The sequence below is a fragment of the Myotis daubentonii genome, chromosome 1, assembly GCF_963259705.1.
Source record: "Myotis daubentonii chromosome 1, mMyoDau2.1, whole genome shotgun sequence".
In the NCBI taxonomy this organism is placed as follows: domain Eukaryota; kingdom Metazoa; phylum Chordata; class Mammalia; order Chiroptera; family Vespertilionidae; genus Myotis; species Myotis daubentonii.
This window is the reverse complement of record NC_081840.1, coordinates 27,671,035-27,695,007: the sequence shown is the minus strand read 5'-3', so window position 1 is coordinate 27,695,007 and position 23,973 is coordinate 27,671,035. Positions and strand designations below refer to the sequence as shown.

Genomic DNA, 23,973 nt, shown 5'->3' with positions numbered 1-23,973 from the left:
GCATCTGTGGATATGCTGGACAAAGGGGTGATTCACAGCCCAGCCAGGATGGAGCAGGATGGTGGAGATTTCATCAGTAACTCAGAATAACATGCAATTTAAAACTCAGTAAATTTTCCATTTAATCTTTGTGTACCGTGGTTAACTGAAACCTGGGAAAGCAAAACCAAGGATGAGGGGGGCTACCGTACTTTATGGAACTGTTAGAGGGCTAAAAGTTCCAAGAAACTTTGTTGGTACTGCCCTAACCGGTTTGGTTTGGCTCAGTGGATGGAGCCTCAGCCCGAGGACTAAAGGGTCCTGGGTTCGATTCCAGTCAAGGGCATGTACCTTAGTTGCAGGCTTGATCGATGTTTCTCTCTTATTTATGTTTCTAACTATCCCTCTCCCTTCCTCTGTAAAAATCAATAAAAATATACTTAAAGAAAAGAAAAAAGAAACTGTTGGTTATTATTAAAATACTAGAGGCCGGAGGCACGAAATTCATACAAGAGAGGCCTTTCTTCCCCCCACCCCCCCCACCCCCCACCCCCACCCGGCACTGGCTTCCCTCTGGCACCCAGGACCTGGGCTTCCTCCAGAAGGAAGTCCGGTCTAATTTATTATTATCGATTACTAATACTCTAGTTAATTGTTACTTTCAGCTGGTTCAGATATGTTGCTGTGTTTGGTTTTTAATAACCAGTGTCCTCATTATTCAGGTAAAGAATTGAAAACATCTGGAAAGTAATTGTAAATCCTAAGCTCCCCATCCGAAACACCGAAACTAGGTGGCATTTTATTAATACGCCTGGCCCAGAGAGCGCTGATCTAGATTTGATCTCCTAGCCTTCAATTCCCAAAGGTAAGCGCGTTTTTTGGACCTTGAGCTCTGAGATGGACCGGAGCAGGTGGATGCAGGCTTGGTCTTGGCAGGGCACTCCCTGAGGGTCGGGTGAGACCAGTCTCAGCCTAGCCATCCCTTTTCCTTGATCCGCGAGGACTGGCCGCTGCCCACGGAGGGACACACCTGTTGTAACCATCTCTTAATGACCAGACCCTGATCATTGGTTTCATGGTGTCAGCTGCTGGGGCTCCCTGGGTGGAGAGCCGGCTGGTGGTGGGGTGACATCAGGGAGCAGTGGGCGGGGCCTGCCGGAAGGTGTGCGGGAGGCTGGTTGGGGGCCCCACCGGCGGGGTCGGGGCGGGGCCGTGACGTCTCGGGGCTGCGCGGTGCGGCTCGCGCACCAGGAGGTAAGCGCAGCTGCCGGCGGCGGCGCTCACTTCAGGCGGCGAAGCGCACGGAGCAGCCGGTCGCTTGGCAACGTTCCGCGCTGCCCATCATGTCCTTAAGCTGCAGCCTCTCGCGTCTCCGGACGCAAGTGCATTTCGTTCTGAAAAAGTCTGTCCACTCGGTGGCTGTGATCGGAGCCCCGTTCTCACGGGGACAGGTGAGAACTAGGACCTGGCACCCGGGAACGGGATCTCCGCCCGCTAGAACCAGAGAAAGCGGAGCGGGTGGGGGGTAGGGGTTCGAAGAATCGAGGAGAGGATGGGGAAAACCTGGTGGTTCTGGCGATTGGGCACCGGGAGAGCACGTGGGACTTTCCCCCCTAAAAAACAGGGAAAGAGGGAGGGGATGGAGGAACCCTGTGTGCGATTCGGCGGGGGGCTCCGAGCTGGCGGGTTTCCGCGGCCTCCCTGGGCGGAGCGAGGAAGTGGTGGGTCCCGCGGAGGGTGATGGAGGAGCGGAAAGGAGGGAGAGGAGTCCGTGGAGGGGCCGGAGGAGGAGAAACCGGCAGGAATCCACTGCGTAAAATAGAGAGTGGAGGCGAAAGGGAGCGATTTCTAAGAATTCAGGATTCGTTCTCAGAGCGTTAACTGGGAAGGAAATTGGCGCTGGCCGCTCCAGCGTCGGCAGGACGGGAGGGGCTGTTTGTTCTCTCTTCGTGAAAGAAACCCGCAGCCCTGGGAGCTCACTGGTAGAGAAGCCAGGGACCTGGCCCCTGCCAGCCACGTACACCAACCACCAGATCCTCACCTGGCTCAGCCTGTCTTGGCTCCCGCTCGCCCTTCACACATGGGGCTTGGAAGGTTAATTTGATTCCAGTGATTGTTGTTTTCCCCTTCTTCCCTGCAAGTGTGTGAAATAGCCAGACCTCGGGTGAAAATATTGAGAATGTCAGGTTTGGGGAGGCTTCTATTGGGAACTAAGATCATTCGTCCTCCCTTGGTTTCCCTTTCCAATATTTCAGTGACCCACTATCAACTGCGGTCCGAAAATGTCAAATTGAAATTCTAGAAATAAGCAATTCACAAGTTTCCAATTGCACCCTATTGCGAGCAGCTGTGATGAACCTCAAGCAGTCCTGCTCTGTCCTGTCCAGGATCCTTTGTCGGGTGCGTTCATGCTGTAGGCACCACCCGCGGCTTAGTCACTTAGCCTTCTCAGTTATCAGGTTGAGATACAGCACTGCGTGCTCAGCTAACCCTTATTTTATTGTTATAATTATTTTATTATTAGTTATTGTTGTTAACCTGTTATTGTGCCTAATTTATAAATTAAACTTTATCATAGGGTCCGGTACTGTCTGCGGTTTCAGGCATCCACGGGGGTCTCTTGGAATACATCCCTTGCGGATACATCCCGTGTAGCATAGCAGATGTCTGTATTTTTGTGAACTATAGTTGTCTTCTTTTCAGTCATCTCCCTCGCATCTCATTGTGTAATTTGTGTGACAGAAAAGAAAAGGAGTGGAACATGGTCCTGCTGCTATCAGAGAAGCTGGCTTGATGAAAAGGCTCTCCAATTTGGGTAAGTGGGGGATCTGAGATGTCTGTGCAGGGAGGTAACAGACGGTTCAGTCTTCTCTCTCACATGCAGGGACTTGGGAAGTGTCTCTCGTCTGCTACTGGATTCCACCTGCAGTTTAAGATCTATCAGAGTCTTTAGGCAAAGCCTTGTTGCAATGAAAAGTGTGTGTGGAAGGCAAGGAGGTAGAGAGGCAGGGCGTGGAACAAGCCACTAATGACTGCAAAGTGGTGCTAAGAATGCTAGCTCCAACTCTAACTGTACAGTCAACCTTTCCCCCTAAAATTCTGACTTTCCTAACTCACTCATGAGGTGCTTATGACTCATCTGTCTAGCCAGTTTCCCTCTTTGAATCATTCATTTCTTCCCAAGGATTAATAGCTTTATATTACTATAAGCAGAGCCTGAGATTAGTGTTTTCCAAACTTTCCTGATTATGAAAATCACTTGGGCTATTTGTTAAAAATACTGATTCCTAGGCTCCTCCATGGAAGAGTCCGGTTTATTGGCACTGAGGTAGGACCCAAACAAGTGCTTTTCACAAACACCCCAGGTAATCAGAAGTAAAGTTGCATTCTTAGACGGCACTCAAAATTTACAGGAGCAGAAGTCAATGGAACTCAGCGATAAATGCCATTTATGTAGTAATGGAGAACCCTTTTTTTAGTAATAGGACATCAAATTCCATTACCTTTATGGTAGGAAGATTCTCCCTTATAGCCAACCCAAGTGTTTCCAGTGGATGTTAGGGGCCATTTTCTCCATTCACATTAGGACCATTCATATATCTTTTCCAGAGCTGTGAGTGTAAAAGGCATGGCAGCAGGAAGCTATAGATCCTGGAGATGGTAATACAGAATCTAGGTGAGCATGTGCCCCGACCAGGAATCGAACCGTGACCTCCTGGTTCATAGGTCAACTCTCAACCACTGAGCCATGCTGGCTGGGCAATAGGGTCTCTTTCTTTTCTTTTAAATATATTTTATTGATTTCAGAGAGGAAGGGAGGGGGAGAGACAGAAACATCAATGATGAGAGAAAATCATCCATCGGCTGCCTCCTGCACACTCCACACTGGGGATGGAGCCCGCAACCCAGCACCCTTCAGTCCGCAGCCAACACTCTATCCAGTGGTTCTCAACCTTCTGGCCCTTTAAATACAGTCCCTCATGTTGTGGTGACCCCCAACCATAAAATTATTTTCGTTGCTACTTCATAACTGTAATGTTGTTACTGTTATGAATCGTAATGTAAATATCTGATATCCAGGATGGTCTTAGGCGACCCCTGTGAAAAGGTCGTTTGACCGCCAAAGGGGTCGCGACCCACAGGTTGAGAACTGCTGGGCTAGGGCAATAGGGTTTCTTTCCTAATCATTTTATTTACTCTTCAAGTTCACCACCAAAGATGAAAGATAAATTGGTAAGATTTAGTGTTAATGTGTCACACATTACCTAATGGAGGAGGTTTTTATTCTCGCTTATAAATGAGGATACTGTCCCTTTATATCAGCTATACACATTCTGCCTTTTAAAAAAGCAATCTCTGGCAATCACTGTTTTTTAATACTGGATAGACCTGTGCAGCCCATCTGATAAACTGGGCCTGGCCTTGCTCGAATTGCCTGCTCACTGCTGGATTCTGCCTCGCGACTCTTGACAAGAATCCTTTTTCAGCCTCTCACACAGGAGACAGTATTCAGTTGAGGCTGCTGAACGAGGGGGAGGGGCCCATTTGTAGCAGCCTCTCCTCCTCAGCCTTACAGACCTCCTTTCCTGTCCCAGCTCATGGTATTTTTCCACTCCACCCTGGGGCAGCTGTTCTCCCTTAAATACAATAATGCTTCCTCTGTAAACTCTCAACCTAAAGTGATGGTGAAGCTTCGATTTATTTGGTTTTCCCTTTCATTAAAAAAATATATTTTTAGTTTTATCATTTATACTCTTACCTTGTAGCTGATTGGTAGCCCAATTGGTAGCCAGACTGCTGGTGAGTGGTCAGAAATAGAATCTCACTGCATATTAATAAGATTGTGGCACTCAGCAGATTTCCAGCCTGGGGTTGGGCTAATCTCCAGGAACATGTTAGAGTTAAGTACAGAGAAGTTCCAAAGCTCTATTCAGAAATAGTACCAAAAAAACTCAAGCTTTTCGAGCACTTTCAAATAAGCAGAATGGGTGAGTTTCAAGGGAGAGAAGACCCACAGAGAGGTTAACATTCACAAATCCCTTTGTTCTTTGCCTTCTGCTCTGATGTCGCTGGGCTATCAATGTTGCCATGGCAATGGTTAAACTTCCTGTTTTCTGGAATGAATGTATTTGACCTGGTGTGAGGCTTGGGAGGCACACTCAGTGGTCCTCTCTCAAGTAACCACTTAATTTGAATATATAAAGAGAACCTGAGAGGAGAAATGAAAGAGGCCATGGCAGAGGGTAGTGCCTCTGCTCCTGATTCTGGTTACCGCTGCCAGCCATGGTCATTTGCCCCTTTTTCTTCAGAAGTAGAATGAGGGTGGGGGAAAATAGCTGTAAACTAAGGATAATAGTTTAAGGTTTCCCTCATTATAGTTATGGTAATTTGACCTCCCTGTGGTACTTAAAAGAGGTGACAGCCTCTGGCACAATTATCTAATGTGCCACTGTGACCAGGCCAAGAGTCCTGGAGTTCAGGAAGTCATTTGGGAGCTATCCTGACCTATTTGGGACATCTATTCCCATTTATTTGTCCCAATTTAGGACATTTGTTCTTCTGTTCCATTTTAACTATGTTAATTCTTCCAATTCATGAACAGGAGATATATTTACACTAGAGGCCCAGTGCACAAAATTTGTGCACAGGTAGGGTCCCTAATGCCTGGCCGACAATCAGGGCCCTGGCACCACCCGTGTCCACTGCCACCCACCCCTGGTTCCCCATTCCCTATCGGGTGATCAGCCTGCCAGCCGGGGGGAGGGATTAAGATGTTGGCCTGGTCGTAACCGGTTTGGCTCAGTGGATAGAGTGTCGGCCTGCGGACTGAAAGGTCCTAGGTTCGATTCCGGTCAAGGGCATGTACCTTGGTTGCGGGCACATCCCCAGAAGGGGGTGTGCAGGAGGCAGCTGATTGATGTTTCTCTCTCATCGATGTTTCTAACTCTCTATCCCTCTCCCTTCCTCTCTGTAAAAAACAACAAAAATTAATAAAATATATATATATAAAAAAAGATGTTGGCCTGTAGGCCCCAATCAGGCGATTGGATCCTGAGGGCTGGGGGCAGCTCCTATGTTGAGTGTATGCCCCCTGGTGGTCAGTGTGTGTCATAGCCGACCAGTCGTTCCACTGTCTGGTCAATCTGCATATTATACTTTTATATATATAGATTTTTTTGTGTCAATTGCTTTCAACAGTGTCTTACCGTTTTTAGTGACTAGGTCCTTCACTTCCTTCCTTTATTCCTAGATAGTTTACCCTTTTTGTTGCTATTGCAAATAGGATTGTTTTTTTCATTTCTTTTTCCAATATTTCATTGTTAGTATATAGGAACCCAGAAGATTTTTGTATATTGATTTTGTATCTTGCAACTTTATTGTATTTGTTTATTGCTTCTAATCATCTTTTGGGTGGAGTCTTTAGGATTTTCTCTGTATAGAATCATGTCATCTGAAAATAGTGACAGTTTTACTTCTTCATTCCCAATTTGGACGCCCTTTATTTGTTTCTCTTGCCTAATTGCTCTGGCTGGGACTTCCCAGTACTATGTTGAATAACAGTGGCACAAGTGGGCATTCTTATCTTCTTCCTGAGCTTAGAGGAAAAGCTTTCAGCTTTTCACTATTGAGCATATTAGCTGAGGGTTTGTCATATATGGCCTTTATTATGCTCAGGTACTTTCCTTCTATACCCATTGTATTGAGTGTTTTAATTATAAGTGGGTGTTGTATCTTGTCAAATGCTTTTCCTACATCTATTGATGAGACCATGTGACTTTTATCTTTTATTTTGTTAATGTGTGTATTACATTAAGTGATTTGCCTATGTTGAATCATCCTTGCACCCCTGGAATGAACCCCACTTAATCATGATGCATTATCTTTTTAATGTATTGTTGTATTTGATTTGCTAGTATTTTGTTGAAGATTTCTGCATCTATGTTCATCAGATATTGGCCTCTAATTTTCTTTTTTATGTGTTATCCTTGCCTGGTTTTGGTATCAGCATAATGTTGGCCTCACAAAATTAGGAAGTATCCCTCTTCTTCAATTTTTTTGAAGGAGTATATGACCAAAAGAACCTTGAGGGTAGAGGAAGTTTATGCTGCCCCCACAGTTGGCATCATGAATAGGATACCTCACCAGCTGGGCACTGCTTATGCTGAAGTGCCTGCAGTAGAAAGATCCTGGGACCTCTAGAATGAGCAGGCAAAGGTAAGAATTCTTGCTGAGGCACACTCCCAGTTCGCTATCTGCAGAATCTGGTCATGCAGTCCTCCAAAATATTTATATTAGAAGAAGAAAATTTAGAGTCATATACCATCTAATTTGTCATATTTACTTTGGCTTTTATTTTTTTAATTGAGTCTAAAGCTTCCTACTTTAAAATATAACTTGTCCCTCCAATAAACAATGACATCGCAGGCTGTGCTAGATACATCTTTCTAATATATTTTCCTTTTAATAGTTTTACATTTTGGTATCTGTCCTTTAATCACTAATGGTATGTGCTCCACACTTAACCAATAGGATAGGTCCTCCATAATTTGACCTTCATCTACCTCTTAGACTTATTTCCACCTACATTCCACCTTGTTTTCATTGCAGCTAGGGTTGGGGGCACTTGACTGAGGTTCCACCACCAGAAGCACCTATCCTAAACTTTGGTTCAAATTTCAAGGCAGCAAATAACTCATTTTGTGATGGGTAATGATGGCAGCAATTGGTCAGTAGCCTCTGTCCATGCAAGCTGCCTTTCCCTAGTAGTGGAGGCATCAGCAGCATCTTCTCTGTGCCATCCTGCAATGTGACTGATGGGGCCAATATTTCTGGGCAGTGTGCCTTTAAACCAGATTAAAGATTCTAGGAATTACAATAATAAAACAGATTGCTTTTCTGCTGGACTTAGCCAGAACAGGTTTCTGTTGCCTGAAGCTTAAAGATCCTGATTGCTGATAAAACAGTTTACAAATACCAATGAGAAACAAAATTTTGAGCCTTGCCTGGTTGATCAGTTGGTTAGAGCACTGTCCCGATTCACCAAGGTTTCAGGTTCTATCCCCACTTAGGGCACATACAAGAAGCAACCAATGAATGCATAAATAAGTGGAACAACAAATTGATCTCTCACTTTCTGTAAACACAAAAATAAAAACATCAATTAAAAAAATTTTTGGACTGGAATCCTCAAAGGTCTTTGTTAATAAATTCTTGTTCCTTTGCTTGCTTTTTTCCTACTACTTTACACAATGTTCTCGAAAGTTAATGTAACTCATTAGGTTACAGTTTCTTTGTCCTTTGATTTAGGACTATATTTTAGTCCCTGTGGATTTTAACAACTCTCTGTTCTCTTGGTGCTTTGATTTTTGAACCATCATGTTCCTTACTATGACTTTTGAAGACAGCAGCCTAAAGTTTTAAGTAAAGATATCTCCAAGTTCCAGGCCTACTTGTAGCAAACAGACCTACCATAATGTGTTACTGTGAATTATTTTAAATGTGTTATATCTTAAGTGGTGGTGATTACAGGACTGCATATATGCCGAAACTACTTGAACTAAAAATGTGAATTAATATAAAGTATGTGTCAAAACTGTTTAAACATCCTTTCCAGGTTTAGTTTTCTTAGGAGCTGCTTTTAGTCACTATAACATGTTCATTCATTCACTAATTTGTATATTCAACAACTTGAGCCTACCAAGTTCTAGGTGCTGAGAATACAACAGTGAACAACACAGAAATTCCTGTTCTAGAGCTCTGTGGGGGTGGTTTGAAAGAGACAGAAGTAAAATATATAGTATCTCAGATAATGATGAGTGCTAATGAGTAAATGAAAGCGAGGGACAGGAGGATAGCAAGTATGGGGACAGGGAAGCACTGTATGTGCAGATAGGGAGGCCATACTGAGAAGGTGTCAGTGAACAGATCCCTGAGGTGAGGAAAGGAGCCATGTGCACATTTGGGAGAAAAGCATTTCAGGCAGAGGAAACAGTAAGGGCGAAGACCTGGGGTAGAAAGGTGCCTGGAGTGTCCAAGGAAGAAGCTGTTGCTGGGCTCTAGCCAGTGGATCCCATGTGGGCAGGGGAGGGCCTTCTATTGTTTTATTTTTGGTTTTCCAAGAAAAGCCTGAAGTCTGGATTTTTGTGGGAGATTTGAGTTGTTTTAAAAAAAATTGTGATATAGCCATACAATGGGTGAACCTTAAAAAAGCATTATACTAAGTGAAAGAAGGCAGACACAAAGGGCACGTAGAGCCTGCTGGTGTGGCTCAGTGGTTGAGTATTGACCAATGAACCAGAAGGTCATGATTCAATTCTCTGTCAGGGCACAGGCCTTGGTTGTGGGCTCGATCCCCAGTAGGGGGCGTGCAAGAGGCAGCCGATTGATTTTTCCCTTTCCCCTCTCTCTAAAATCAATAAAAAACATTTTTTAAAGAAAAGTATTGTGTATTTAAAGATACCTCATATTGCCCTGACTGGTTTGGCTCAGTGGATAGAGAGTCGGCCTGCGGACTGAAGGGTCCCAGGTTCGATTCCAGTCAAGGGCATGTACCTTGGTTGCGGGCACATCCCCAGTAGAGGGTGTGCAAGAGGCAGCTGATCAATGTTTCTCTCTCATCGATGTTTCTAACTCTCTATCCCTCTCCCTTCCTCTCTGCAAAAAATCAATAAAATATATTTTAAAAATAAAAAAATAAAGATACTTCATATTATATGATTCTATTATATGAAATGTCCAAAAATAGGCAAATCCATAGAAACAAAGTAGATTCGTGGTTCCCAAGTGCTGGGGGTGGGGGTGGGATGGGGGAGGAAGTGGGGAGTGCTCATGGGAACTGGTTTCTGTTGGAGTGTGATGAAGCTCTTCTGGAATTGGTAATTTGCTCATGCCTTTAGCAAAGGCCTCCATCACCGATGATGTGCCTGAATATAGGCAAATCTGTTATTAAATTTCAATATAACTATGTACTTCCTGCTTATATGAGCAGCAAATGGTTTAACTTACATCTTTTTATTTCAAAGTTGTTCCATATCTAACATTTACCATGTTCTAGACAATGTACTAGGCTCTTGCTATTATGTCATTCTTAATCGGTTAAAAGCAAGTTAATGATACCCATTAGGATAGCTAGTGTAAAAAAAACAAACATGTGTTGGAAAGAATATGGAGATATTGGAACCTCTCTGTCCTATGTAAAATGATATAGGCACTATGGAAAACAGTATGGTGGTTCCTCAAAAAATGAAAAGTAGGATCCAGCAGTTTCACTCCGAGCATATATCCAAACGTTGAAAGTAACGTCTTGAAGTGATATTTGTACACCCATGTTCATAACAGCTTATCCATAATAGCCAAAGGGTGGATGCAACCCACGTGATGATGAATGGATGAGCAAAATGTGGTTAACACATACAGTGGAATATTATTCAATCTTAAAAGGGAAGGAATAGAATAGGTGAACTTTGAAAACATTGTGCTAAATTAAATACACCACTCTCAAAAGGACAAATACATGTTGGATGAGTCCACTTATGAGGTACCTAGAATAGTCAAATTCATAGAGACAGAAAGTAGAATGGTGGTTGCCAGGACTAGCGAGAGAGGGAATGGAGAGATATTGTTTAATGGGTACAAAATTTCAGTTTGCAAGATGAAAAGAGTTCTGGAAATAGATGGTGTTATACTCACAGAACAATGATGAATGTGCTTAATACCGCTTAAAAATAGTGTAAGATGGTTATTTTATGTGTATTTTACCACAACTTAGAATACATATAAGAAGGAACATTTAAAAGTAAATTAGAATAGAAATGTATGAAGAACAAGGAAGGTACCTGAGGTTGTAGCTTCTTCTCATAGGGACATGACAGTGTGGTAGTTGCACTTGCACATGATAATCGGAGCCCAAAATAGAGGTTTAAGAAAAATGGTCCATTTCACTCTCCAGTGAACAGAGTTTAGAGAGAAGTCCGGAGCTGGTTTAGCAGCTCTGTTCCTGGAAGTTCAGACCTCGATTCTTACCATGCTGCGCTAGCAGCGGGCCTGGATCTAATGGTCCAAGATGGCTATGGCCTCAGTTCTGGCAGCAGGATGGAAGAATGAACAAAGAAGCAAGCAAAGGGAGAACTTGTGCTTTCCCTTAGGAATGTTCCCAAGAGTTGCTGCAGGACACTTCTGCTTATCCTGTTGACCCCAATGGGTCACATGGCCACACCCAGTTACAGAAGATGGTGGTGAGCCCTAGCCGGCGTGGCTCAGTGGATAGAGTGTTGGCCTGCGGACTGAAGGGTCGTAGGTTTGATTCCGGTCATTATGAACACTCTTCAGGTTCATAATGAATCGTGCCTGGGTTGCGGGCTCGATCCCCAGTTGGGGGTGAGCAGGAGGCAGCCAATCAATGATTCTCTCTCATCATTGATGTTTCTATCTCTCTCCCTCTCCCTTCCTCTCTGAAATAAATAATATATTTTTTTAGAAAGACTGTGGTGGTGAATTTAGTCTCTCTTCTAAAAAGTCATGCTCCCAAGTAAAACTCCTGTCTCTGCAGAAGGGAAGAATAGATATTGTACAAGCATCGCTTAGCCACATCATCTCCCTGTGCTCTGGATCCCTTACCTTCCTGTGTTCTGAGGGTCCTTGTTCCTGCTGTTATCCCTTCTCTCCCCTTGTTTCTCAACTTCTCTCCATTCACCTGTCCCTGCGGTAATTAATCTTATCTACCCCCCCCCCCCGCCCCCAAACCCCCGCCCTTGACCATATGTAGCCTTCTAGCTGTTGTGCTCTTCAGAGCCACCATCCTGGCTTCCCCAATGCCCTTTCACACTGGCTATAATCTGGTGTCCCGGGCCATCATTGCAATGAAACTGGTTTTGCTGAGGTTGGAGGCCAGCTACATTCCACTCACCTTATTTGAAACTGACACCACTCTTCAGGTTCCTTTGCCAGATCTGCTTCCTATCCCTTACATGTTGCTGTTCCTCAGAGTTCTGTCCTTGATCCTCTTGCTTTATGCAATGCCGGTTAACACTGTCCATTTCCATGGCTTTTTCCTATCACCTGAATGCTGACGTCCAAAACTTTGTCTCCAACACTTGTTTCCCCTCCCAGCTCCATACCTGCATGCCAGCTGGCTTCCATGGATCTTCTCTTTTTATTATGGAAGTGTTCCAACAACAATAGTAGAGACGGTAGCATAATGAATTTAATACATATGTCACCCAGCATCAATCATCAGTACACAGGAATGTTTTTCACTCTACCTCCATACCTTTTGAAGCAAATCACAAACATCATATTGTTTCATCTGCAAATATTTCATTATCTCCAAAATACAAGAATTCTTTAAAACTTACCCACAATACCTTTACCTTACCTAAAATAAGTTAATATCAAATACCCAGTGTTGGGGAAATAAAAGTTTTTAAAAACCTCCCCAACTGAGAAAACCCCTCCAAGCAGTAGAGAAAGAAAACAGGTAATATTGAATAAGCAGTAAATCAGGCAATCTGCTAAAAGATTACAAAGATAAAAAAAACCTCACTCATTTATATAGCCAAGAAGGTGCAAGACATTAGATGTTTTCAAGATAAATGATAACTAGTCCTCCAGTAAGAGAACTTGATAATACCTTTTGTCACATATAGTGCATTCTAACTTAAAGAAATTGGAGTGGCCACCTGTGTTAGTTGATTCCATTTATCTGAAGGGTAAACAGACTTTTCATCTTAACAGGGGAGGCAGTTTTGCATATTGGAGCAAGGCACCCTCCACCTTTTAGGTGTGGTAAAGGTATTGTGGATAACTTTTAAAGAATTCTTATATTTTGTGCCCACAGAAGTTAGCCTATTATTCTCCCATAGGAACTGGGAAAAGAGTGCTAGATGTTTGCATTTCAAAAAGATGGTTCCCAGATCCTTGAGGAAACATTCTTGGGTTGTGAGACTGGCACAGGCTCCTTTAGTCATTATAAAGATTTATATACATTTGAAAAGGACAGAAAGAGAAATTTTGAAACAAAGTGGGGAGGGGGGAGGTCTATTCCCTTATTTTCAACAGGGACAAGTAAGTCTTACACCTTTTAACAGTCACCCTACCTCATTAACTTATATTTTTAATGTTTATTTTTACAGTTTGAGTAGGGATGCAAATAACTTCTATATTGATTGCTATCTCTCAAGTCCTTTATAGGTCCCTCCTCTGTTATTTCCTTCTTCCTTGCAGCTTATTTGTAGAAGAAACTAGGTCATGTGTCTGCAGAATCTCTCAGTTTGGATTTTGCAGATCACATCCTCATGTCAACCTATGACTTGTTCTTTTGTCCTCTGTATTTCCTGTAAATTGTATTTGGATCTAGATCCTTGGTCAGATTTAGGTTTAATTCCCTCCCCCCTCCCCCCCGGCAATTCTGCTTCATGGATAGCAATATACACTTCCACCAGAAATGATGTTATCAGCCATTAAATATTGCCTAGAATAGAAAGATTGAAGCATTAAGTACTGCCTAGGATAGAGACATAGAAACATTTCAATGAGAGAGGAACATCAATCGGCTGCCTGCTGCACGCACCCCTACTGGTGATCAAGCCCACAACCCAGGCATGTGCCCCATCCGACAGGGCCTGGTTCACGGGTCCATGCTCAACCAGGCTACAGTTTCTTATTACAGGACTAGAGGCCCCGTGCACGATCAGGGCCAGGGAGGGACTGCAGGAAGGCTCCAGGGCTTGTCCAGCCCATCTTGCCCAGTCCCAATCAGCTGGACCCCAGCAGCAAGCTAACCTACCGGTCAGAGCGTCTGCCCCTTGGTGGTCAGTGTGCATCATAGCAGCTGGTCAAACAGTTGAACGAATGGTCAGACACTTAGCATATTAGGCTTTTATTATTACAGGATAGTTCAGGTTATGTGCTTTCTTGAGGGTGGTCATGCCTGCAAGGGGTCTAAAAAAAAGGATTACTCTGGCATTTAAGGTGTGTTAACCTAGAAGCACAGAAACAGTGGACAGAGTTTGCTTAAGGAATAGATATACTGAAGAAGTTATATGTTTCAGACGTGGCTACCCACCATGACATGCCCAGAGAGTAATGTATGCTCAGATCACCCCGTGAGGTTATTTTCAGTCACTAGACCTGTCAGATTTATTAGAGTCTCGATTTCATTCACATTTCATTCACAAGAACAATGGACAGGACTTGCTTAAAGCGAAGATAAAAATTTTATAGGCTTGGGGTGTGACTACCCACCATGATCTTCCCAGCTAAGAATTTATGATCAGGTTACCCTAGCAACTGATCATACTTACTACAGAATCCCTTTTTCATCCACAATTCCTCCTTTTGGTCATAAATCAATCCAAAGGATGCATCGATGACCAACCTTTTAGAGAGTGTGGTTTCACAGTGGTAGGAAGGCTCATTCCTAGGAAGTCTCAATTTTGAAATCATCTTGTCAAATTTTCCCAAAAAAGGAGGGCATGTATATGGAAGACAGTCATGTCTTATGGCCATCATTGCACAGACACTCTAGATCAGGGGTGGGCAAACTTTTTGACTCGAGGGCCACAATGGGTTCTTAAACTGGACTCAGAAGAAGGAGCTGTGGCCGTGTTTCCCAACGTTGCCATGTTAACACTGCTGCTGGTGAAGGAGCGGAGGGGAGAGCAAGAGAACCCTCCGCTCTTTGGGCTCCGTGGGCCGGATAGAACAAACAGCCAAACGGGCCGGATCCGGCCCACGGGCCGTAGTTTGCCCACGGCTACTCTAGATCATTTCTATCCTGTGAACTATTATGATCTGGATTTTGTCACCCTTCTCATTTTTCTGTATTTTGCATCTAGTTCTAGTACAACGGTTCTCAACCTGTGGGTCGCGACCCCTTTGGGGGTCAAACGACCCTTTCACAGGGGTCGCCTAAGACCATCGGAAAACACATATATAATTACATATTGTTTTTGTGATTAACTACTATGCTTTAATTATGTTCAGTTTGTAACAATGAAATTGGGGGTCACCACAACATGAGGAACTGTATTAAAGGGTCGCGGCATTAGGAAGGTTGAGAACTACTGATCCAGTATAATATTTACATAAGCCATAAAAGGAGAATTAAAAGTTATTAATCATTAACAATTGGAATATAAAGAAAAGCTCTCAAAGAACAAGTAGTGTATAACTATTATTATGACTAATATTATTAGCAGACCGGTAAGATAATCAAATAATTGGTTATTCCTACATATATTGATATTTTAACCTTTAAAACCTCAATTTCTAATGAAAACTAAGAAGCAATTAGCATTCTTTAACTTGGCCACTTTATGAAGACACTTTATAACCCCTGGAAACATATTTCATAGATGTCAACACATGAATTATTATTTTTTTAATTAAATCTTTATTGTTCAGATTATTACATTTGTTCCTCTTTCCCCCCCCCCCCATAAATCCCCTCCTCCCAGTTCCCGCCTCACCCTCCGCCCTCACTCCCCACCCACTGTCCTCATCCATAGGTGCACGATTTTTGTCCAGTCTCTTCCCGAATCTCCCACACCCCTTTCCCCCCCAAGAATAGTCAGTCCATTCCCTTTCTATGTCCCTGATTCTATTATAATCACCAGTTCATTCTGTTCATCAGATTATTTATTCACTTGATTCTTAGATTCACTTGTTGATAGATGCATATTTGTTGTTCATAATTTGTATCTTTACCTTTTTCTTCCTCTTCCTCTTCTTAAAGGATACCTTTCAGCATTTCATATAATCCTGGTTTGGTGGTGATGAACTCCTTTAGCTTTTCCTTATCTGTGAAGCTGTTTATCTGACCTTCAATTCTGAATGATAGCTTTGCTGGATAAAGTAATCTTGGTTGTAGGTTCTTGGTATTCATCACTTTGAATATTTCTTGCCACTCCCTTCTGGCCTGCAAAGTTTCTGTTGAGAAATCAGCTGACAGTCGTATGGGTATTCCCTTGTAGGTAACTGAGTTTCTTTCTCTTGCTATTTTTAAGATTCTCTCTTTGTCTTTTGCTCTTGGCATTTTAATTATGATGTGTCTTGGTGTGGTCCTCTTTGGATTCCTTTTGTTTGGGGTTCTCCGCGCTTCTTGGACCTGTAAGTCCATTTCTTTCACCAGGTGGGGGAAGTTTTCTGTCATTATTTCTTCAAATAGGTTTTCAATATCTTGCTCTCTCTCATCTTCTGGCACCCCTATAATTCTGATGTTGGTACGCTTGAAGCTGTCCCAGAGGCTCCTTACACTATCCTCGCATTTTTGGATTCTTTTTTCATTCCGCCCCTCCGGTTGGGTGTTTTTTGCTTCCTCGCATTTCAAATCATTGACTTGATTCTTGCGCTCCTCTGGTCTGCTGTCGGGAGTCTGTATAATATTCGTTGTTTCAGTCCGTGTATGCTTAATTTCTAGTTGGTTCCCCAACATAACATCGAGGGTCTCATTAGTTTTAAGTTTATCGGCGGCTTCTAAACAGTTCTTGAGAGACCTTAAAAGTGTGGTTCTGAACTCTATATCTTCCTTTGACAATTTTGTCTTGTTTCTTTGTCTCCGCATTTTGTTATGCTTCCTTGGTGCACCCCCTAGTGGTCTTTGTTCGCAGTCTTATAGTTAAACCTTGATTGTTGTAGTTAATCCCAGGGAGGGTTTGACCTCCAGGCCAAGTGGCTATGAGAATCAGCTGTGTCAGCAGTGAGAGAACTTCTGTCCTCTAGGGAGGTGCTAATTTAGCCTTTGCCTGAGGCTATCCAGCAAATGCCTCTGTGCAGGGCTTGGGTAGGGCAGGTTGCACAGGATCAACAGGGTGGGCCGGAGAGAGCAGTTATGGCGGCTCTCAGTCCTGTCCCCAGGGGCTCTGCCTCTCTGAGTCCCAGCACCAGCTGCAAAGCTGGGAGAGAAAGCTGCACTCGCTCTGACCGAAGCCAGACAGTCCCGTTTGAGTCTGGATCCCTAAAGACTCGCCTGTATCTGGAGCTCAGAGTCTGCAACTCCCTCCCGATTGAAAACAACAAACGCGCCCTCCGCCGCCAGCCCGCTCCGCGCACTCTGCACCTCAGAATTTGACTTCAGCACTGCGCCTCCTCTGAGTGTCCGTATGTGTTTCTCTTTCCTCCTAGTTGTAGGACTTCCACTCAGCCAGCGTTCCTGCGGTTCTGGGTGATGTCCCTTCCGTCTTTTAGTTTTACTTTTGAAGTAGTTGTTCAAAGCAGCAAACTCTGGCGTTAACCTATGCCGCCATCTTGGTTCCTTCAACACATGAATTATTAACATGGACTTATTTTTTTAAAACTTGGTTAAAAATATTTAATATCAATAACTCAAAAGATATGTCTGTTCTCCTTAAACCAACAAATTTAAACTAACTTTTAAAGGATTAACTTTAGATTACATGAACTTGAAAAGCATTTGAGTTTTTATATTTCTGAGAATTTTAGAATACCTAATCCTTACAACCACTTGCCTTCAAACCAGTTAATTTTAATTTATTAAATTAATTTTAACAATACCACCCAGAGGTAGAAAAATTATCTCACATTTACAACATACATACATAGACATACATAGACATAAATAGAGACCTTAGCCTTAAGGAAAAACACACTAGTTTATAAAAATTTGGATCCAAATTTTGTTTTGGCAGTTGGGATAAGAAGAAACTTACAAAAAACAAAAAGAAAACAACAGACACAGTTTGTATCTGTCCTTGACAAGTTAAGCACGTTTCAAATGTTCTTTCCCTTTTAAAGTAAGAACAGCTATTTTTAATACCTTAAAAGAATTGGTTTGCCCCCTAAACAACATCATAGGTTGATCCATTTATTTAAATTCTCTTTTTCAGTCTTTGAGAGACCAATTAAATATGCTTTCCATTTATTTTGCCGAATTTTATAGCTGGCTTTTTCTAATTGTGCATGCAAAGATTAGTTGAGAAGTATCAAAGGATCCTCATTTCGGCAATCTTCCTGCAGGAGTATTAATGGGAGGCTGACTGGGTTAGGCTTGCCGATTTCCCACATTAATTTTCATTTCCTTTGAGATCTCTAGAGTCTGAACAAACTTCAGGGAAAACCAGCCTTTACATGCAAGGTCTCTAGATGATATGGTAGATATCCCGATAAGACTGTTTCACACTCTAGAGCCGCGGTCGCCAACTGGTGGTCCGTGAGGTCTGAAAGTTTGGCAACCGCTGCCCTAGAGGACATTTTTCCTCAGGCAACCTCACAAAGATCCTTAGTCATCTAAGAATCCCCAAGATTGGGTTGGGGAAGCAAGTGTCTTTTCTCCTTCAGAGCTAAAGAGAGTTCAGTCTCTCATGTAACCAGCAAAGATTTCATTCAGACTTTCAGTAAGCAAAGCCCAAATTAAAAGCAGTCACCCACTTTTTCTTTTCCTTTCCCTGGGTTATCTCAACCCATATCCACCTCGAGGATTTTATAAGAACAGCTCAAATGAAGTTAGGGCCAGCCATTTAAAGTTAGAATTCCAAGAGAAAACTCACCCAAGTTCACCCATGCAAAGCAGGGGCTGGTGGGGCACAAGGGGCCTGTGTGGTACCTAGCACCAGGTTTGGGTCCACAGGTGATCCTGTGCCGGCTTCTTCAGAATCCTGCTCACCACTCCAAGTAAATTTCAAAGTCAGAGATGTCCAAGCCTGTAGCAATTGTTTGTAAGGGTTTATTTGAGTCAAACTGGTGACATGCTAGAGCTCAGATGCTCTGGAGAATGACAGTTTGGCAATTTCTTTTATACTTTGGGGATTAAGGAGGGAGTAAGGAAGATTACATGAAGTGGGAGAAACGGAGGTACACAATAGTTAAGATTATATACGCTCCCTCAAGGGTGGTTACAGGGAAGGTCTGGGAAAGACGATTATTGTCATTTCAAAAGTATGTAAACCTAGTTGCACAAGAACAGTGGACAAGGCTTGCATAAGGCAAAGATAAACCTTTCATAGTCCTGTGCCTGACTACCCACCATGATCTGCCCAGTTAGAATTTATGGTCATGTGTATAATGTTACTTTTAAAAATATATATATTTTTATTGATTTCAGAGAGGAAGGGAGAGGGAGAGATAGAAACATCAATGATGAGAGAGACTCATTGATCACCTGCCTCCTGCATGCTCCACACTGGGAATCTAGCCTTCAACCCAGGCCATGTGCCCTGACCGGGAATCGAACCATGACCTCCTGGTTCATAGGTTGATGCTCAACCACTGAGCCCATTGGGCTGTAATGTGACTTTCGGTCAGACTTATTACTAAGCCCCTTTTTCGGCCTTGCCTTTAAAGGGAATGTAGAAAATCAAGTTGTGTGTGAGAGCTGGACTCTTTAGGATCCATTTCCATGAGAAATCAGTGGGCCTGTATTTTTCTAATTCTTACCCAAAAGTCTGTCTTTAAAAATGACAGTCATATTACAAACATGTTTTGGGAAGTCTCAGGTTACACCATCAGTTTCAAGGGAAAGAAAAAGGGGCGGGTGAGAGTGCAGGGGTTCGGAATAAGCCTCCCCCAAACTGCCTCTTGGCATGTGGGTTACTTTCAGCTGAAGTCAGTCGAGGCCCAGAAGACGCAGCAAGAGCTTTTCACTTCCCCTTTAACTACCCAAATGAATTTAGATAGAAGGCCTGGTCCAGGAAGAGAGTTATCGCCAGAGATAACTGCAAAGAGTATGGGCCAGGTGTGGCAAGCTGGAGGGAGGTCCTGTTTGTTCAAAGTCCAAGGTCCTCTACTTCTGCCTAGTATGGCAAACATTTGTTTACCAAAAGTTGGGTCTTCCCATCTTCCTGTGAATTGTCTTCTTTCCCTTTAAAACCCCAGTCACCTACCCCCTTCTCCAATCGTCTAGGGCCGTGGTCAGCAAACTGCGGCTCGCGAGCCACATGCGGCTCTTTGGCCCCTTGCGTGTGGCTCTTCCTAAGCCTTAGGAGTACCCTAATTAAGTTAATAACAATGTACCTACCTATATAGTTTAAGTTTAAAAAATTTGGCTCTCAAAAGAAATTTCAACCGTTGTACTGTTAATATTTGGCTCTGCTGACTAATGAGTTTGCCGACCACTGGTCTAGAGGAGTTGATTTAACCAGACAGACCCTGGAAGGGAAGAAACCTTTTCTTCCCCTGCAGGAGGAGACCACAAAGATGCCTCATCCAGTTAAACTGAACGTAATTCTTGGCATGTATGGGCTTCTTCTTATTTAATCCTCGTAACAACTATAACAAGGTTTATTTTTGCCCTAAGCACGCCTTGTCCTTGAGGTAGGACAAGCTTAGAAACTGTACTTGGTTGGCCATCTTGACTCTTCTAAGAGGTTAGGGGCCAGGAATTTTTCCTGTGCATCTCGTGTGGCACTGGACCCACTGTGGTGAGATGGGCAAGAGGTGATGTTGCAGCACTCTGCGCTCAGCCCAGAGTAGTATGGAATGTGTTCCAATCTGAGGTTCTTGGAGAACTCACATCAGGATGCTAGCCCAGGGTCTGAGGCATGGAGCTACACATCTGGACTGTTAACTGGCAGAGCCATAGTCACTAGCCTGATGCATCTCCCTTTAAATCCTTTCTGGAACAAGGTGAAGTATCAATTTAAAAAGGATCACATTCTCAAGAGCAGTACTTTATCCCCAGGATTCTTGCTACTTCTCCCTTTGGTTATTAGATATTGGAATAGCTTGAAGTTTGTCAGCAGATCATTTGGCAGTGACGTTCAACAGTCTTGTCCTGAATGAGGGAAACTGGTTTTGTTGTAGTGACTTAGGAAGCGAAAGGAACCCTCCTCTTACCCCATCCTGCCTGCGCTGGAACCAGGCTGCTAGGGTGCCGTCAGCTGACAGTCTGCAGAAGACCGAGAGGATTCACTAGGCGTTCAGAGGGTTGACATGAGTTTGGTTCATAGCAGCATACATTATTAAGCCTACCTTCAGACAGCGATACTCTGTTCTCCTCAGGAAAGAAGGACAGATGTAGCTGGGCAAGCAATTATCAGGAAGCCTAAATGGTGTTGCAGGTCATCTCAGTTTCATGTCTGGAGCCAAGTTTTCAAGTTTATTTTTTTTTTACTCAAGAATCACATTTATGCAAAGGCATTTATTAACACCATGTTTGTATCAGTTGATCTTAACTGTGGTATATGTTAGATGGACATGTCCGAAATCACTGGCCAGGATGCCCGGGGTCACCTTCTTATCAGGGCCAAAGGTGACATCTGGGTCTAAAAGGTCTTAATAGTATTCAGTGTATTTTCATTGCCAGCACTAGGAGAGAAGCAATGAGGCTGTCATCTGTACAGAGCTTTGCTTTTTTTGCAAGGCAAACATGAGAGCTCTTTCACGTTGGTTCCAAATCATTGTCATTGGAGCTCTCAGTACCTCTCTCCCTGCCACGGTGGTCCTCTCTGTGTCTGATAGCACCTATTTGTTGCAGAGACAACAGGAGAGCAGAGTGGGGTGGAAGGAGATGTTGAGAGTGCTGGCTGGAGTCTTGCCAGGAATGGTGAAGGAGTGAACTAGAACAAATATGTGTACTTGCATGATATGACCTCTTTCCTAAACTTAACAAACATTTTGGAGTCTGGGCCTGAGGAAGCAAAGAGTTGATATCCAATTAAAAAAAAATATATATATATATAAAATATATTTTTTATTGATTTTAGAGAGGAAGAGAGAGAGAGAGAGAGAGAGAGAGAGAGAGAGAAGAAAGAAAGAAAAAAGGAAGGAAAGAAAGAAAGAAAGAAAGAAAGAAAGAAAGAAAGAAAGAAAGATCATTGATGAGAATCATTGACTGGCTGCCTCCTGCACATTCCCCAATGGGAATTGAGCCCGAAACCCAGGCATGTGCCCTGACCGGGGAATTAAACTGTGACCTCCTCATTCATAGGTCAGTGCTCAACTACTGAGCCACACGGGCTGGGCAACGAACTGATTTTTAGATACCCCAGCACATACTTCATGACTGTACAGCCTTAGGGAGTTAAATGAACCAAATAAAATTCAGACGTCTTCATTTTATTGGTGGAAACCAAATGAGTTTACCTTAAATAACAGTCTCTTCAAAAGTTATTACCCAGATCACATTTTAGGGACAAGAGCCATTTTGCTTACTTCAAATGGACTGGAGGACCTGTGGCACTCCCTTCCCAGACGGCCTCCAGTAACACGGCAGCTTTGTTTTCCATGAACTGGTTTTCCAGGCACAGCTTTGGGGTTCTAAGAATTAGCAGGAGCAGTCCTTTAAAATGCTAGAATTCCCTTAGCATGGAGCTAGATCTGTCTTACAGAGTGTTTGTCTGTAATTGTAAAAGCCACTAGGATTAGTGCTCTCTCAGCACCAAGTGAGATCTCAGCATCTTTGTTTTTCTCCAAGTTGTACTGACTTGTTACTCCTGACCAGTCATAAACACTCTATTCTATTTCAGGCACAGCCTGAAAAAAAACAACAAAAAAACAACTGCACACTGATGGGCCCTGAGCTTTCCTCCAAATCCACTATTCTGCCCATGGGGCTCGGTGGATCATCCCGTGTCAGCCCATCTCTCTCCACTTGCTGGGAGCCTTGGGAGCAGCTGGAGCTCCCCATGAGTGGAAGTCAGCAGGAGGGAAATGAGTTACCTTGATGCTGTTGACAAGTGCCTGCTCACTTGTAACACTGCCTTCTGTGAGTCTCCATCCAAAGGGTGACTCAGGCTGGCTCTAAACAGTAGGAGCTGTTTAACTGCTGAATTTCTCCCTCTCAAGTATGTGAAACCCACGAGGGTGTGAAGATTAGCAGCTACCTGTAAAGCAGCTAGCGGAGTGTGGTGTGCGAGGCAGATTCTTATACTCCTTTTTCTTCTTTCCTATCTCTGGCTTCTTGCAGGGATTCCCTAGTGATCAGGACCCTAAATAGAAGTGCTGTCTGCAGACACTGCTAAGGTCAGGTAGGGCTGTTTTGATTTCTTGCTAGCAGATGGTTGCATCATTCTGTTGATGCACTTGTGTTCTCGTTTCACTCCAGTGGAGCCTGGAGATGTTTATCAGGGCCAAAGGTGACACCTGGGCCTAAAAGATCTTAATAGTATTCGGTGTATGTTTTATTACCAGCACTGGGAGAGGAGCACTGAGGCTGTCAGTCTGTGCAGAGCTTTGCTTGTCACTGCATGTCAAACAGCAGAGCCCGTTCAAGTGGGTTCCAAATCTGTTTGTCATACGAGCTTCCTTGCTGTTTCAGGTTCATTCTGTCCTACAGTGCCTTCTTATAAGAGAGGAAAGAGCAATAATAAAACATTATGTCTTAAAAAAAGCAACAACACACATTGTCTTGCCATGGTGGGTTTTGTCCAGTGATTACAGTGTTGGCCCACACATCAAAGGTTCATGGGTTCAGTCCCCAGCCCTAGTCAAGGCACATTCGGGAGGCACCCAATTGATGTCTCTCTCACATCGATGTCTGTCTGTCTGTCTATCCTCTGGTGAGGGTTAACAACAAAACATTATGTCTCATCTGATCTTAGATCTGCAGATGAGTTGACCTGAAGCACAAAAATAGTTTAAGAAAGGGACAGCTCCCTCAAGCATGACAGGCAGACATTCCTTCCATATTTATAATATTTGCTCTTTTCACTATTACTCTAAGATTCTTTAAAAATTAATGAGAAGAGCCCTGGCTTCAGTGGATAAGGCGTCAGCCTGCAGACTTAAGGGTCCCTGGTTCAATTCCCATCAAGGGCACACACCTCAGTTGCAGGCTCCCAGCCCTGGTCAGGGGCATGTGAGAGGCAACCAATCAATGTGTCTTTCTCACATCAGTGTTTCTCTCTATCTCTCCCTCTCCCTCCCACTCTCTCTAAAAATCAATGGGAAAAATATCCTTGTGTGAGGATTTAAAAAAAAAATTAGTGAGACCATTTCTTGTGCCTTTTGAACTAGATTTGCCACAGCACCCTGATAAAGTCATAGCTTCATTATTACTCAGTTCACCGGGCTCTTACAAAAAAATAACTTCCCATCAACCTC

The 23,973-nt window shown here is 43.4% G+C and overlaps 2 protein-coding genes and 1 long non-coding RNA gene across 5 annotated transcripts in view; 1 reads left to right on the top strand and 2 right to left on the bottom strand.

Moving 5' to 3' along the window:
• The first annotated feature begins 1,293 nt into the window (after positions 1-1,293).
• The window catches only part of ARG2 (arginase 2), a 39,123-nt gene continuing 16,443 nt past the window's right edge, over positions 1,294-23,973 (top strand). Inside the window, exons 1-2 of the mRNA XM_059692647.1 lie at positions 1,294-1,430; positions 2,722-2,794. Of these exons, the coding sequence (XP_059548630.1) occupies positions 1,323-1,430; positions 2,722-2,794 (181 nt within the window). The 5' untranslated portion in view covers positions 1,294-1,322. The remainder of the gene's footprint in view (positions 1,431-2,721; positions 2,795-23,973) is intronic.
• LOC132232967 (uncharacterized) lies at positions 1,424-14,502 on the bottom strand. Its single transcript, XR_009452523.1, has 4 exons — positions 12,096-14,502; positions 3,483-3,630; positions 2,021-2,113; positions 1,424-1,788 (listed from the first exon to the last, which is right to left on the bottom strand). It is a non-coding gene; the product is annotated as an uncharacterized LOC132232967 (long non-coding RNA).
• VTI1B (vesicle transport through interaction with t-SNAREs 1B) overlaps positions 22,142-23,973 on the bottom strand; it is a 32,722-nt gene continuing 30,890 nt past the window's right edge. For all 3 annotated transcript variants that reach the window (XM_059692705.1, XM_059692696.1, XM_059692751.1), the window contains one exon: positions 22,142-23,212. The gene's annotated coding sequence lies outside the window, so the exon portion shown is untranslated. The remainder of the gene's footprint in view (positions 23,213-23,973) is intronic.